Source organism: Narcine bancroftii, chromosome 1 (genome assembly GCF_036971445.1).
Source record: "Narcine bancroftii isolate sNarBan1 chromosome 1, sNarBan1.hap1, whole genome shotgun sequence".
Classification (NCBI taxonomy): Eukaryota; Metazoa; Chordata; class Chondrichthyes; order Torpediniformes; family Narcinidae; genus Narcine; species Narcine bancroftii.
The window spans coordinates 24,564,026-24,578,928 of NC_091469.1; the positions used below are offsets into that span (position 1 = coordinate 24,564,026).

The window sequence follows — 14,903 nt, forward strand, 5'->3', positions numbered from 1 at the left end:
CAATTACAGAAAAGTTACTGCAAGGACTCAATGTTGGCTGCTACTTAGATAACATCGTCATTACTGGCAGGGATGACATCTAACATCTAACTACCCTAGACATTGTTTTGAATTGACTACAACAGGCAAACATCCGACTACAAAAAGACAAGTGAGTTCATGGCACCATCGGTGACCTATTTAGGTTTCACCATCAATAAGGAAAGAGTACAAATGGACTACAAGGGTACAGAAGCTGTACGGAATGCTCCCTACCTGACCAACAAAACAGAACTACAATCATTTCTGGGTCTAGTAAAACATTATCACTGACAAATTCCAAACATTGTGTAATCCCTTGAATGAACTACAGGTACATAATCCATTATCTGGAACCCTTGGGGGACAGTGTATTTCAAATTTCAGATTTTTTCCAGATTTCGGAAAGCCAGATTTAAACCCACCCGAATTGTGCTGCCATATCCACTCCCACCCCCTTCCACTCATGCTAATGGTCTCTCCCCCCCCCTCACCTGCCCGACATGCACTGCCGGTCTCCTCCCCTCACCAGCCTGACTCGCACTGCCGGTCCCCCACACCCCCTTCACCTCCCCAACTTACGCTGCCGGTCTCTCTCCCCCCCCACCCCTCGACCACCCGACTCACGCTGCCGGTCTCCCCTCCCTGACCGCCCAACTCGTGCTGCTGGTCTCTCCCCCCCCCCCCTTGACCACCCAACTCGCACTGCCGGTTCCCCCCCCCCCAATTCACGCTGCCGGTCTCTCCCACCCCCTTTGCCCGCCTGACTTGCGCTGTCGATCCCTCTTGCAGTTTCCGGATTTTGGAGCTTGCTGGAATTTAGATGTCCGGGTAAAGGATCGTGTACCTGTACTTAAGAAGAATAAGAAATGGTACTGGAACACAGAAACCAAACGAGCTGTTGATGAACTAAAAACAATTTAAACAAGCAGTAACCATGTCTTAATTCATTACAATCCGAACTAAGAACTAACACTGGCAGTAGACGCATCGCCTGTGGGATTGGGTGCCGTACTGTCACAGAAAACTGAAAAAGGAGAACAACCCATGGCATACACCTCCTGATCACTAACTACTTGTGAGTGGAACTATGCTCAATTGGAAAGAGAAGAACTAGCAATCATCTTCGGGGTAAAAAGATTTCACCAATACCTGTACGGACGTAAGTTTACATTGGTGACAGTCAACAAACCACTGAGTCTAATATTGGGATAAAAAAAAAAGAATACCCATGGTGGCAGCAGCCTGAATTCAAAGGTGGGTAATGCTATTGGCAGCATACGATTTTGATTTAATACACAAACCAGTGTTACAGAATAACCACACAGATGCCTTCTCCCACTTACCATTCACAGGTACAGAGCAGAATGAAACAATCGTAAAATGGACATCAGTAGCAACAGAAATAAAACAAACCCAACTGTATCAACTTCCGATAACGGCAAAGGGGATCAGCAAGGAATCCCAGAAAGATATAATACTGTATTCTATTTCACAAACAATGACTGGCCAGAAGATCAGGAAATGCCAAAGGAGATGAAACCCTATTACACGGGACATGGCGAACTGTCCATCAAAGAAGGATACCTACTATGGGGAACCCGGACTGTCATTCCCAAGAAGTAGCAGCAAGATGTCCTGGCCAAACTACACAATAACCACCCAGGGATAGTGCATATAAAAGCACTAGCCAGGATGTACGTCTGGTGGCCTTCCATAGAGGAAGGTATCGAGCACTCAGTCAAAAGGTGCAGTATAGGCTAGGAGGCACAACCCAAAGCACCCCAAGCTGAAGCAAACCCATGGAAGTGGCCATCACAACCATGGCATCAGGTCCACATAGACTTTGTGGGTCCATTCATGGGAACGAATTTCCTGATAGTAGTTGATGCGCTCTCAAAATGGCCGATTGTAATCCGCATCGAAAAAACAACTGCAGTTCAGACCACTGAAAAACTCAGACAAGTTTTCACATCATGTGGATTACCCATTGAACTCATCTCCAACAACAGCCCGCAATTGGTATCAGCCTAATTTAAAGCTTTCATGCGCAACAATAACCTTCGCCACATACTGTCTGCACCAGACCATCCCAGTACAAACAGAGAAGCAGAACATTTCATAAAAGCTTTCAAGGAAGCCATGAAAATGAGATGAATTTCAGACTCGTCGCTGTCCCTTAAGATTGCCGATTTCCTGCTGAGTTACCGGAACACACTACACTCAACCACCAAAAGAACATCAACAGAGCTGACTTTCAGGAGAAATCTAAGGACCAGACTGTCGACAATGTGTCCAAATATCAGCCTCAGACTGCAACAGACCGCTTCCGCTAAAAGAGACCCAAGATCGATTGAAGTAGGGGAACAAGTGTTGGTGCAAGACTACCACATCTGCAAAGCTCCATGGGTGCGGGGAGTAGTCCTGCAAAAACTCAGCCCATACCTGTATCACATCCTAGTGGGGGACGTGATGTGGAAAAGACACATCGACCAACTAAGACAAGTGGAGGATGCAATGACACCCAAAGCCAGAAAGGATGGTGTGTTCAGTGAGGGGTGGCTACCAATAGAAGCATCTCCACCACACATCGATGGGCATGGAGAAGGGCCAAGACCATTTATCAAGAAAGGCACCTGAAACCAGAGACCAGGCAAGCAGCCTGCTGGATCTTTGCACCCCCAACTCCAAAAAGACTGCCAAGATCATCTTCTCCACCACCCAATTGTATCCTGATTGATGAACTGGAACAGATCATACCTAGAGCATCTTTACAACAACAAAGTGCCCCAACCGATACCACCCCTCTCTGTATATCCAAACGAACCATACACCCACCTGAAAGTTTCAAAGACTATGTATGCTGGGTGGGGTAGAGGGAAGAGTGTTGGATAGGACACCATTATGTGAATGTGATGACGTGGGGAATTAATTTATACTGAACGCTTTGTAGTAATGCTTGTAGTATGTAATTAGTAAAGCATCGAGTTAGTCTGCACTGACATGGTGGCTGTCATTATTTACAATGGGGGGCTCAAACATAACACAATTAATTTAAATATTTTATTAGGAATAATATATTAGCAGATATTTAAATACAGTAAAACCCCTGGTATCAGGCACCTAAGGGGGTTGGTAGATGCTGGGTAAGTGAATTTTCTGGTTGCTTGAGACTGTGTTGTGTGATTGGTGTATAATGGTAAGGTGTGCCAATTTTTAACTTCTGTATTTTTCATCTATTAATTTTTTGTGATTTTATTTTGCTGGTTGCTTGAGGCTGCCAATTGCTTGAATTCTGGATGACAGGATCTTTACTGTAAATATTTTGTAATTCTCAATGAATGTTGAGAAATAAAGACTCCATGAGATAAATGATCCATTTCTGGCTAACTAAGACAATTAAAAATAGTATTGGATTGAAAGAGTATTCAAAATGAAATAATAAGAACAGTGCAGAACAGGCCTTTTGGCCCACAATATTGTGCCAACACATGTGAACCTACTGCACAGCAATCTAATCCTTCACAACCACATACCCATTACCCTCTATTTTTCTTACATCCTTGTGCCTGTCTATGAGCCTTTTGAATGTTCCAGCCTCCACCATCACCTCCATTGCAGGCACCCTCCACTCTCTGTGTAAGAAACTTAATTCTGACATCTTCCCTAAGCTTTCCTCCACTCATCTTAAACAGATGTCATCTAGTATTTACTATTTTTGCCCTGGGAAGAAGGTGCTGGCTTTCCACAATTTGATCTATGCCTCTCATAATCTAATATAGCTCTATTAAATCTCCTCTCATTCTTCATCACTCTACAGAGAAAAGCATTAGCTTCGTCAGCCTTGCTTCATGAGAACTCTATTCCAGGCAACATCCTGGTAAATACCTGCACCCTCTCTAAAGCTTCCACATCCTTCCTATAATGAGGCAGCCAGAACTACATCCAATACTCCAAGTGTGGTTTGACCAGAGTTTTACAGAGCTGCAACGTCATGGCTCTTGAGCAAAATCCCCCGACTAACGAAGGCCTACTTAACCATCCTGTCAACTTATGTGGCAGCCTTGAAGGATCTATAGACCTGGACCTCAATAATAAGATTGAAACCCAATGATAAGAACCCCAAGAATATGAAGAAGGATTAGGAGAATTTTAGAAACCAGAAGATAATAACTAGACATTTGGTAAAGAAGAAAATATAGTTTGAGAATTAGCAATGAGTTCAAGAAGTTAAAGGGAAGTGAACATTGATTCCTTAGCAGCTTCCAACAGGAGAATTAATTATGGGGAACAGTAAAATGGCAGGAATGTTAAACTAGTATTTTGTATCAGCCTTCACAATGGAAGACACAAAGAAGTACAAAGGCAAAGAAAAGAAGGATGAAGTCGAAACAGGAGATATCGTCAGAGAAAAAGTGCTAGACAAAGAAATAAGATTAAAAGCTAATGAATACCCTGGCCATGATCATTTGCATCCAATAGTTCTAAAATAACTGAAGAGAAAGTGGGCACACTTACAGTGATCTTCCAACAGAGGTCGACTGCAAAAAGTTAATGTAATATTCATTCAGGAAAAGAGGATGAGAGAAACAGGGAATCTTCATCATTTAGCCTACTGCAAACATGATAAATTCCACTAGATTACTTTAAAAAGTTAAAGAGGATTAGGCAATGCCAATGTGATTTTAAGGAAGGAAAATAGTTCTTGTTGTCAGAACTCCATCATCCGCATCCTCGGACATCACTGCAATGGTTTCTCAGGCTAGTGATCAAGCCTCAACAATCTTCAGCTCCTTCATCACTGACCTCACTTCCATCATAGGGTCAGAACTGATGATTGTGTAGTGCTGACTTTCATTCACAACCTCTCAGCAAATAAGACAGCCCATGCCTGCTTGCAGAAAGGTTGAAACAACATTGAGGCATTAGCTGATAAGTGACAACTAATATTCATGTCACAGAAATGCCAGATAGTGACCATCTCCAATAAGAGAGAGACTCCAAACAGATTCCGTGGTATTATCATTGATAAGCCCCTGTGATCAATGATCAACTGGATAAGCCATGACTACAAAAATGGATCAGATACTGGGTATTCAACAAGGGTCCTGACACTAAGGTTTTTAATCAATGGCAAACCAGAAGTATGTTACAACTCTCATACTATCCAAGACAAAGCAGCTCACTTGATTGGCATCCTATCTGCCAGCTTAAAGCAGTTCTTCCCTTCCTTCACAGTGCCTGCAGTGAGCAACATCTACCAAATACACTGCAGTTGTCTGGACTGCATCGACAACACCTCCCAAAACTGTGGCCTCTATCATCAAGAAGCACAAGGACAGCAAGTGCATGGAAATGCCATCAGTGCCAGTTCTCCTCTGAGCTGCAACTGTCTTGGAAGTAAATTGACAGTCCTCTATTGTAGCTGCATCTAAACCCTGGAACTCCATTCCCAGCAGCACTGTGAGATTCCCCTATTCAGAAGGGCAGCAGCAGTTTACGAAGGCAACTCATTAACAGCTTCTCAGGGGCATTTGGGAAAAAGCCACACCACCAATAACCCGACTGAACAAAATGCAGGAAAATGCATTTAAATTCTTTAAAAGTTTTAATTTTAAGATACAGCATGAGCTCTCACTGCCCAAATACACCATGCGATCAATTAATATATTAACCCCATATGTCTTTGGAATGTGGGAGGAGACTGAAGCACTCAGGGGAAAAAAACCACACAGACACAAAATCCTTTGAACTTGGGTTGCTGGCGCTGTAATAGTGTTGACAAATTTGTTTGATCTATTTTTGGGTGTAATTAGCAGATTAGATAAAGGGATGTCGCTGGTTGTTGTGTATTTAGATTGCCAAAATGGATTCAATATAATGATGCAGGCTGACTTATCTCGGTAGCTGAGGAGACAGTAACAAAATTTTAGTGTAGATATAATAATGGTTGACACACAGAAAGTTAAGGGTTTACTGTTTAATGGGTTTACTGTCAATGCATATATTCACCAAAATTCGTACTTGCTTCAGTCGATCAGGTATTTGTAAATTAGAAACAACCTCCAAAGCAACTAAAAAAACAACTACAACAGTATAGTTAATTGAATTAAAAAGAGATAATGAGCTTTGGAACTCTATTTTTAAACTGATTAACACTTCATCCCTTTGTGCACGACACTGCCTGTTGCAATTCAAAGTGGAACACAGAGCTCATATGCCTAAGGTTAAATTGCCTCAATTTTATTCAGACACAAATCCCCAATGTGATAAATGTAAAATAGGTGATGCTTCTTTCATTTATATGTTCTGGGCCTGCCCTAACTTAGGAAAATTTTGGAATGAAGGTTTTCAAACATTATCGGCCATTCTCAATTTTAATTGGAACCTAACTCTTTAATTGCTTAGTTTGGAACATTCTGAGAAGATGATGTGTTACTAACTTCGATGCAATGCCGGGTTTTATCTTTTACTTTGTTGATGGCCAGACGTGCAATTTTGATTAAACGGATAGATAATACTCCACCTACACATGTACAGTGGCTAAAGGATATTATGTCTTGTTTAAATTTGGAAAACATTAAATATGCAGTCAATAATTCAAATATTAAATGATATGGAGCTCATTCATGGACTACTACCATAGCCTTATGATTCAGTGTTAATCTGGAATCTTGGCATTGTGTTGTCCCTCTCTAAGATTGTGCCACTTGGATTTATGAATGTTAATCTTCAACCTTGTTTAGGGGAATAATTTTTTTTTCTTTTGTTATGTTCTATTTTATTATTGTGACTGTGCTTTGGAACTTGAACTTATGAGTATTTTTAGAACTTTTTTCTGGTCTTGTAGCAAACTTTATAATTGTATAGTTCAACTTTTTCTAATTGTTAAAAAAATCAATTAAAATATTTTATAAATACAAATGATAAATCGGGAAAAGCAGGACTATAAGTATTGTAATTGTGAGGAATACAGTGGGGGGGAATATATGTTTTTTTCATAATGTTAATGTTTAAAGATTAATATATATTAGAAGTAAGAATAAATATGGGGAACTCAAGGAAAGGGAGGGAGGTACAAATGGTAGATGAGTGCATTAGGCATGTCTCAAAATGGCGGACGGATTGGCACCAATAACTTGGTTACTGGTGCCTGGTGGGTAAAGATAAACTGGGAGGGGGAAAAGAGAAAGGGGAAATATATGGGTTGTTTTTTGTTTTGCTACTGAACTAATTTAATTGACGGTACTTTCAATTGTACGAGGGTTTGGGAGAAGTGTAGGCTCTGTATGTTACATGAACGTTAGAAAAAATTATAATGTTTGACGAGTCTATGAAAATAAAACAAAATATTTAAAAAATACAAAAGATAGATAGATAATAAATATTCATCATTATCTTATTTGAATTAAAAAGGTGACTTAGCAATAGTGTAGACAATACTTTTGTGGTGTTGGAGCAGTCCCTGATTAGTGTAGCAAGGGGATGTTCAAGAGCCTGATAGGTATTAGAAAAAAACTGTTCTTGAACTTGGAGGTGCTGTACCTCTTGCTTCCATTCCTTCTGCCTGTAGGTAGCAGTGCGAAGAGGTTGTGACCAGGGTGATGGGGGTCCTTTATAATCTTAGCTGCCTTCTTGAAGCAGCTCCTCACAGAGATGCAATAAGTGGAATGGAGGTCAGAACCTATGATGGCCCTAGTATATTTGTTGCTTTCTGGAGCCTTCTGCGTTCCTTGGCAGTCGAATGATCAAATCAGACTGTGATGCAACCAATCAGTATGATTTCCACAGTGCACAGTTTACAAACTGCGTTTATGATCGGGATCATTTCATTGATAGGACAGTTAACGTAGCGGTTAGCGCAACGTTATTACAGCACCAATGACTCAGGTTCAAATTTGACGCTGTCTGTAAGGAGTGTGTATGTTCTTCCCATGTCTGCGTGTGCTCCGGTTTCCTCCCACCCTCCAAAATGCACTGAGTTGTAAGTTAATTGGCTGAACTTGCATGGCACAGGTTTAAGTGGCCGGAATTGGCTTATACCATGCTGTAAAAAAAAAAATTAAAATAAAAAAAAAGTGTCAGTTAAGGCCGCTTTGCCCATTGAATGAGGTGGAGGAGTTAGTGACCTCTAGGATTAAGCCTGGGAGTGATTTGGCTAAACATCATGAGCTTGAACCAGTGGTTGGATTTAGAACATGGAAAGGAGAATGGAGGGTCTGAGAGGAGAATTACTTTAGAAGAGACAGACCTCATACAAATTCTAAGGTACTGGGTTGGACCTGCTCGGAGAGGGGCAGTACTAGGCTGGACCTGGTCGGGGAGGGGCAGCACTGGGCTAGACCTGCTCGGGGAGGGGCGGCACTGGGCTGGACCTGCTCGGGGAGGGGGGGCACTGGGCTGGAACTGCTTGGGGAGGGGCAGTTCTGGGCTGGACCTGCTCGTGGAGGGTCTGTATTGGGTTGGACCTGCTCGGAGAGGGTCAGTACTGGGCTGGACCTGCTCGGAGAGGGGCAGTACTGGGCTGGACCTGCTTGGAGAGGGACAGTACTGGGCTGAACCTGCTCGGAGAGATCCCCTGTAAGTTATGCTGCTGTAGCAATTGTAACGTTTTCAAAACTCCTTGCATAAAAATTCTCAAAGATGGTAAGCTTCAATAATTCAAAGAAACTTAGTGAGGGGAACAATGTTCTTTTTAGCATGACTAATGCGTAAACTATATCATTGAACAAGTGATGTAAAAATGTCCAACCAAATTTAGCGATTGGAACATGGAAGTGATTGTAGTCATATTCTATTCTGGAACCAAAAAAAAAATTAAAAACAGAAGGCTCTGAAAAATAGGACAATTTATTTGAATTTTGACGGTAAGATATCCTGTTTCAATTATGTCTTAGGAAAGCAAATGACGAGAAGCAGGAAGGACTCAGCAGGCCAGGTTGCATCCAAGAAGCAGAAAGTTGGCAATGCTTCAGGTTGGCCCCTTTATCAAGATTAGAGTTGAAAGGGTTGATATCAAGTATGTTAAGGGGGTCGGTAAAAACAAGGCGGGGAAGGAGCTGAAGAGGGGATAAGAGGTAGTAGGGTATTGGGTCCCCTATGGAAGGTTTGGTTACATTAATTACAGAGTTCTAAACACCAATTAACTGAAATGCATCTTGGTATGTTTATATTTTGGGGAGAAAACAAAAGTTCTGGAAAAACTCAGCAGGTATTTTGGAGAATTGGAGTTAGAGGCTGTGGTGTCCAAAGACCTACAAGAAAGATAGTAATAAGATTGAAAGAGTGCAGAGAAATTTTACAAGAAAGTTGGTCGGGATTTGAAGTCCTGAGTTATAGGAAAAGGTTAGCTAGGTTAGGATTTTATTCGGCAGAACTTCAGAGAATGAGGGGAGATTTGATGGAGGTGTACAAAATGGTGAGGAGTATAGATGGGGTAAATGCAAACAGGCTTCTTCCATTAAGATTGGGTGAGGCAATAACGAGAGGACATCTGTTAAAAGTGAAAGGTGAAAATTAGGGAGAACTTCTTCACTTGGAGAGTGTGAAACAAGTTGCCAGCATAGGTGGTGGGTGTGGGTTCAATTTCAACATTTAAGAGAGGATTTGATTGGCACTTGGATAGGAGAGGTATGGAGGGATATGGTCCAGGTACAGATCAATGGGACTAGGTGCAATAATAGTTCAGCACAGATGAAATACACAGAATGGCCTGTTTCTACACTCTAGTGTTCCATGGTTCTACAGTAAGACAAAGTAAATAAATATACTGGCTTTCTCATTTGTAGCTGTAGGTTGTGGGTTTCAGTGCTCACATCTACCGAGTTTGTTGCTCCTAATGCACAGCTGAAGGACTTCTGCACTGCCAGATTAGCCAACTAATGGGTAATTTGTGGATCAAGGTTCTCTCTCTTCCCTCAGATAAAATTCACCTTTCACAACCCTGAGTATAGAATGATCAACAATAAGAAAGATACAGCCTGCTTTCTTTGATTGGAGTGGCTGCCAGGAACCCACACCATTTATCAAGCCCAACTGTACGAACGCATCCTGAGCTCAGGATTTTCCAGCCGGGATCAAGCTCCAATGGAGCATTTGGTGGAATCCTGTGGCCCATGGTCTCTCAAAACCTGGTGATGGTGGATTCAATCCTCACTTCAACAATGCGTTCATCTTACTCTTGGTTGATAATCCATGCTGCCTTTTCAAAGAGATATTTAACTGCTCTAACGGATGGATGTGAGAGACCCTGGACCACTATTTGGAAGAAGAACAGGAGAATTTTCCCAGATGTCTCGGCAATAAATATCGTAACAAAGAATTGATCTGATCATTATCACGTTGTTTGTAGGGCTTTGCTGATATCAAAGATGTGGTAAGTGGGGGAATTGGTTGATCATAAATTTAATTTTAATATTAATTTAGAGTTACAGCAAGGTAACAGGTATTTTTGGCCCACAAGCCCCCTCCACACAAATACACCATGTGACCAACTAAACTACTAATCACGTACGTCCTTGGGACATGAGAGAAAACTGGAGTAATCCCATCTGGTTAAGGGGAGAACATACAAACTTCTTACAAACAGCAGTAGATTCAAACCCAGGTCACTGGTGCTGTAATCGCCACTTACTGTGCCTTTTGGATATGAAGTATTGAAGTAAGACTGGATGTGGGATTTCTGTGAGCTTAAGGTTTTAACCTGAAAGCCTGATGTTTAGGTAGTGACAAGAGATGATTGTAGGATCTGCCTAGTTTTCAACTCTTTGATTAGGAATAAAACTCTCAGAGTGGCAGTCAAGCTGAAGATTTACACCATCTATTTAGAAAATATGAAACTTTGCAAGTCTTTTATTCCCTCTAATGCACTTTGGTTCATTCATTGCACAACACTTCCCTTCTCATTTACCTAAAGGCAGTGATTGACCCACTTAAAGGAAACAAGATTATGAACACATTGGAACTCAAGCAGAAGGCAGAAGATGATGGAAGTCAGTTGGCTCATATATTTAAATTAAATAACATATCAGAGGAAATTAAACTCATTTGGAGCACCAAAACAAGTTAATACTGAGTAAAGTGAGTTCCCTTTAACCTCTGAATTATAGTTAAATACTGGAATTAAAATCTGTTCTACTTGTTATAGATAAGAATTTAAAATAACACGAGTCTGCTTTGTTTATATGTACTTTTATAGGGCATAATAATGTCCCTAGTTTAGAGTAAAGAATGATGGCTTACCTTTTGGAAAATTATGGATTAATGATGGATTAATAGGTTATAAGGCTGGGCCATTCGGCCCATTGAGCCTGTTCTGCTATTGAACCAGACTGGAACTAATCAGCACATAAACTGAATTTAACCACCTAAGTTCTATATCCATCCATGTACTTTCCCAATGAAGAAGCTACTTATTTATTGATGTTTGAGTTTGAACTTTAGATTACAGCATAATGTGGATGTCCGCAGACAAAGATCTTAGACTGAAGAATGTTGGTGGACACTGGGTGATGAGGACGGGTGATAATAGTGAACAAAAATAATCTCCATGCCATCACTACACCTCTTTAAACACTCACCTCAACACTGTGACCCTCTGGAAAAAAAAACACAACAATGCACAAAAGGGACAACACTTTTATGACTGACAGTCACTTTCTGACCTTTCAGTTGCAGGATTCCACAACCTACCTTTTTGACATCCCTGACTAATTGGTACAACGTGTTGGATGGGCCATGTCTCTGAAATGGAACACAGTGACATCAGCAGAGTTCTCCGAGGGAATCAGGCCGCAACTTCAGTCCTCCACCATATCCAGATTAATGGAAAAACATGGTGTGCATTGCAAAAAAGCATGAAGAAATTATGAGCTGATAAAGGTAATGTCACAGGTGGTAGCCATATGATTGTGGTTGGAACTTCTAAGAAGTTAGAAGGGACAACCCACAACAACAGTTATAAAGAAGTCAGGAATATGACTGGTAATTATAATTAGACAGCTAGCAATCTGCTTGAAGTGTCAGCAGCGAGGATCAGTGTGAAGGGATCCCAATTTAGAATTGGGCAGTCGTAGTTCACAACTCATTTTGGAAAATACCTGGCCGAATGCACCCTGGGGATTTCTGCATTGTCCGAGGAACTAACCTTTGGGTGGGATGTTACACTAAGGTTCCCGTTAGCCCTCTGAGGAGAATGGAAAGTACCTGGAAGTAACATTTTAGGATCAGGAGTGTTCTGCCAGTGTCTTGGGCAACAGCTGCCCCGTCAACCAGGTTCAGCTAATGTCAGATCTGCTGGTCATCACCACATCGTTTTGAGGGTGCTTGCAGGGCACCAACAAGCCATAGCATACCCTATGTCTCAGGTTGATTGGTGATGCAAGGTTCTGCAGAAACCCAAGACCATTTGCTGGAGCTGACCATCAGTGGTGGGGATGGGGGAGGGGGATGGCAGGACTGCAGATGATAACACGGCCAATTTAATGAATGAACTTACAGTGTTGTAGAGCTCCTCGAGCCTGGAGATGGTGAGGAAGCGGTGCATGCTCACCCCGTTCTCGATCAGCAGCTTCACAAATTCCACACGGTCCAGTACCAGTGCATCGAGCATGGCCTGCTCGAGGGAGCCCACCTAAATACACCCGCAATTAGATCTAGCCACGGTGCTTAGATTGCAAAGGTATTGGTTTGATTCACATGATTTGCATTGTTGAATTGTTATTTTAAATCTACAATTGATTTGTTTAAAAAATTTTTAAGTGACACGGGGAAAAGATACTGTATCATATTCCATATATCCTTACAACAAAGGAGGTCGTCATATGGCCCTTCAAGACTACACTGTTATATAGAGCAATGTTCCACTAATGTTCCTTGTAATCTCTTGTTCTAACATCCCCACTCACTCCTGAGATGCAACCACTCAACTAGAGGACATGGGTGAAATGTGTAAAGGGAACATTAGAAGGAACTTCTTTACACAGAGTGGTGAGAGGGTGGAATGAGATGTCAACTGAAGTGGTGAATGAGGACTCAATTTTGACATTTAAGAAAAATTTAGATAGGTACATGGATGGGCAGGCTATGATGGGGGTATAGGTCAATGGCATGAACTAAATGAGCCGACAGGACTGTTTCTGTGTTGTAGTGTTCTACAGTTATATATACACCCAGTCTACCAACCTGCATGTCTTTGGGATGTGGAAGGTAACTTGAGTACCCAGGGAAACCCCACACAATCATGGGGAGAATGTGCAAACACTGCACAGACAGCTTTGGAGGTCAGGATTGAAGTTAGATTGCTGGAGCTGCATTACCATGGGAAACACCTACATGTCAACTATGACTTAATTGAGTGGGAACATAGTTAAACAACAGGATGATTTTCTCCTAGTCCCTAAGACCCTATTCATAGAGGAAGACATCAGTTTCAAAATAAAAAATGCCATTTATTTCAAGAACGGTTACATGGAGGAGTCATGTGATGGAGTAGTGGCCGGTAGGGGAATACCAGCCCTCTCCAGAAATAAAATAAAGAAAATACAAAGTTCAAGAAATACAAAACATAACAAATAAAAGATAAAGTTGTAGAGAAAAGAAATAAAATGGCATCTAAGAAAGAAAAAGTAAAAACAATAGGGAAAAAAAGAAGAAAAGACGCCGGAAGAGAAAGGAGAAGGCCTTACCCGCATGAAGAAACAGGGAGCTATCGTGGAGAAGAGAGCCCGTTCTCCAAGGTTGGTGATGACCCCTGGCTGCTGGACTGCAAAAATGGCTCTTTGAGCCAAACAAAAGTGCACAACTGCACATGCGCGAGGAGTCGCGCATGCGCAGTGCGCTTACTAAGGAGAAGGAGAACACCGACGGGAGGGGGGTTCAGCTGAGGAGTGGGCAAACACAACGTGACCAGCCAAGGGATGCCCGACACCATGGCTCTCAGCTGGAAGAAGAGGAAAGCGACAGGAAAGGGAGTGAAAGGAAAGAAGAGCAGCAGCAGGAGACCCAACAGATGAGTAGCTCAGAAGAAGAGGACCAACAGCAAGAAGCCAAGCAAGAAGAAGCCCAGCAAAGTGAGACAAGCAGCTCATCAGGAAAGTCAGAAGAGACACAGATACAGGAAGAAGAAGACACAAACACAGGTGCAGACACAGAAGAAGAGGAAGAAGAAGACCAAGATCTGCACAGAGAAATAGAAGGTAAAACAGATGGACAGAATATAGATTTTTTAAAAATTCAAGAACAAATGAGAGCATTAAAAGAATGGTTGACATTAGAATTTAGTGAAATGAAAAGTACAGAAGAAAAAGTGAGTAGAATAGACCTGGGCATGACAGAAATAGGGAAAAGATTCGAAAATGTGGAAGAACAAGAAATGGCTGTAGAAATGGAAGTGAATGACTTAAGAAGAAAATTAGAAGAAAGTGACAAAAAAGTTAAAGAAACACAAAAGTTGTTAGCTCAGAAGATGGATATAATGGAAAACTATAGTAGGTGAAACAACATAAAGATAGTGGGCCTAAAGGAAGATGAAGAAGGCACAGATATGAAGGAATTTATAAAAGAATGGATCCCAAAGGTCCTGGGAATGAAAGAAATACAGGAAGGAATGGAAATAAAAAGGGCACACAGAACACTAGCCCCGAAACCACAGACACGTCAAAAACCAAGATCTGTTTTAGTAAAATTTTTGAGATATACAACAAGAGAGAATATACTGGGAGCGGGCAAGGAATAAAATAGAACCATTGGATTACAATGGTCAAATAATATTTTTTTACCCAGACATAAGTTTTGAACTCTTAAAGAGGAGGAAGGAATTTAATACAATGAAATAAACTTTATGGAAAAAAGGTTATAAATTTATGTTAAGATATCCAGCTGTGCTT

The 14,903-nt window shown here is 41.5% G+C and overlaps 1 protein-coding gene across 1 annotated transcript in view; it reads right to left on the reverse strand.

Moving 5' to 3' along the window:
- The window catches only part of trpm3 (transient receptor potential cation channel, subfamily M, member 3), a 164,692-nt gene that overhangs the window by 69,794 nt on the left and 79,995 nt on the right, over positions 1 to 14,903 (reverse strand). Inside the window, exons 11-12 of the mRNA XM_069916634.1 lie at positions 12,515 to 12,649; positions 11,710 to 11,760 (exon numbers count right to left, since the gene is read on the reverse strand). Coding sequence (XP_069772735.1) covers positions 11,710 to 11,760; positions 12,515 to 12,649 — 186 coding nt within the window. The remainder of the gene's footprint in view (positions 1 to 11,709; positions 11,761 to 12,514; positions 12,650 to 14,903) is intronic.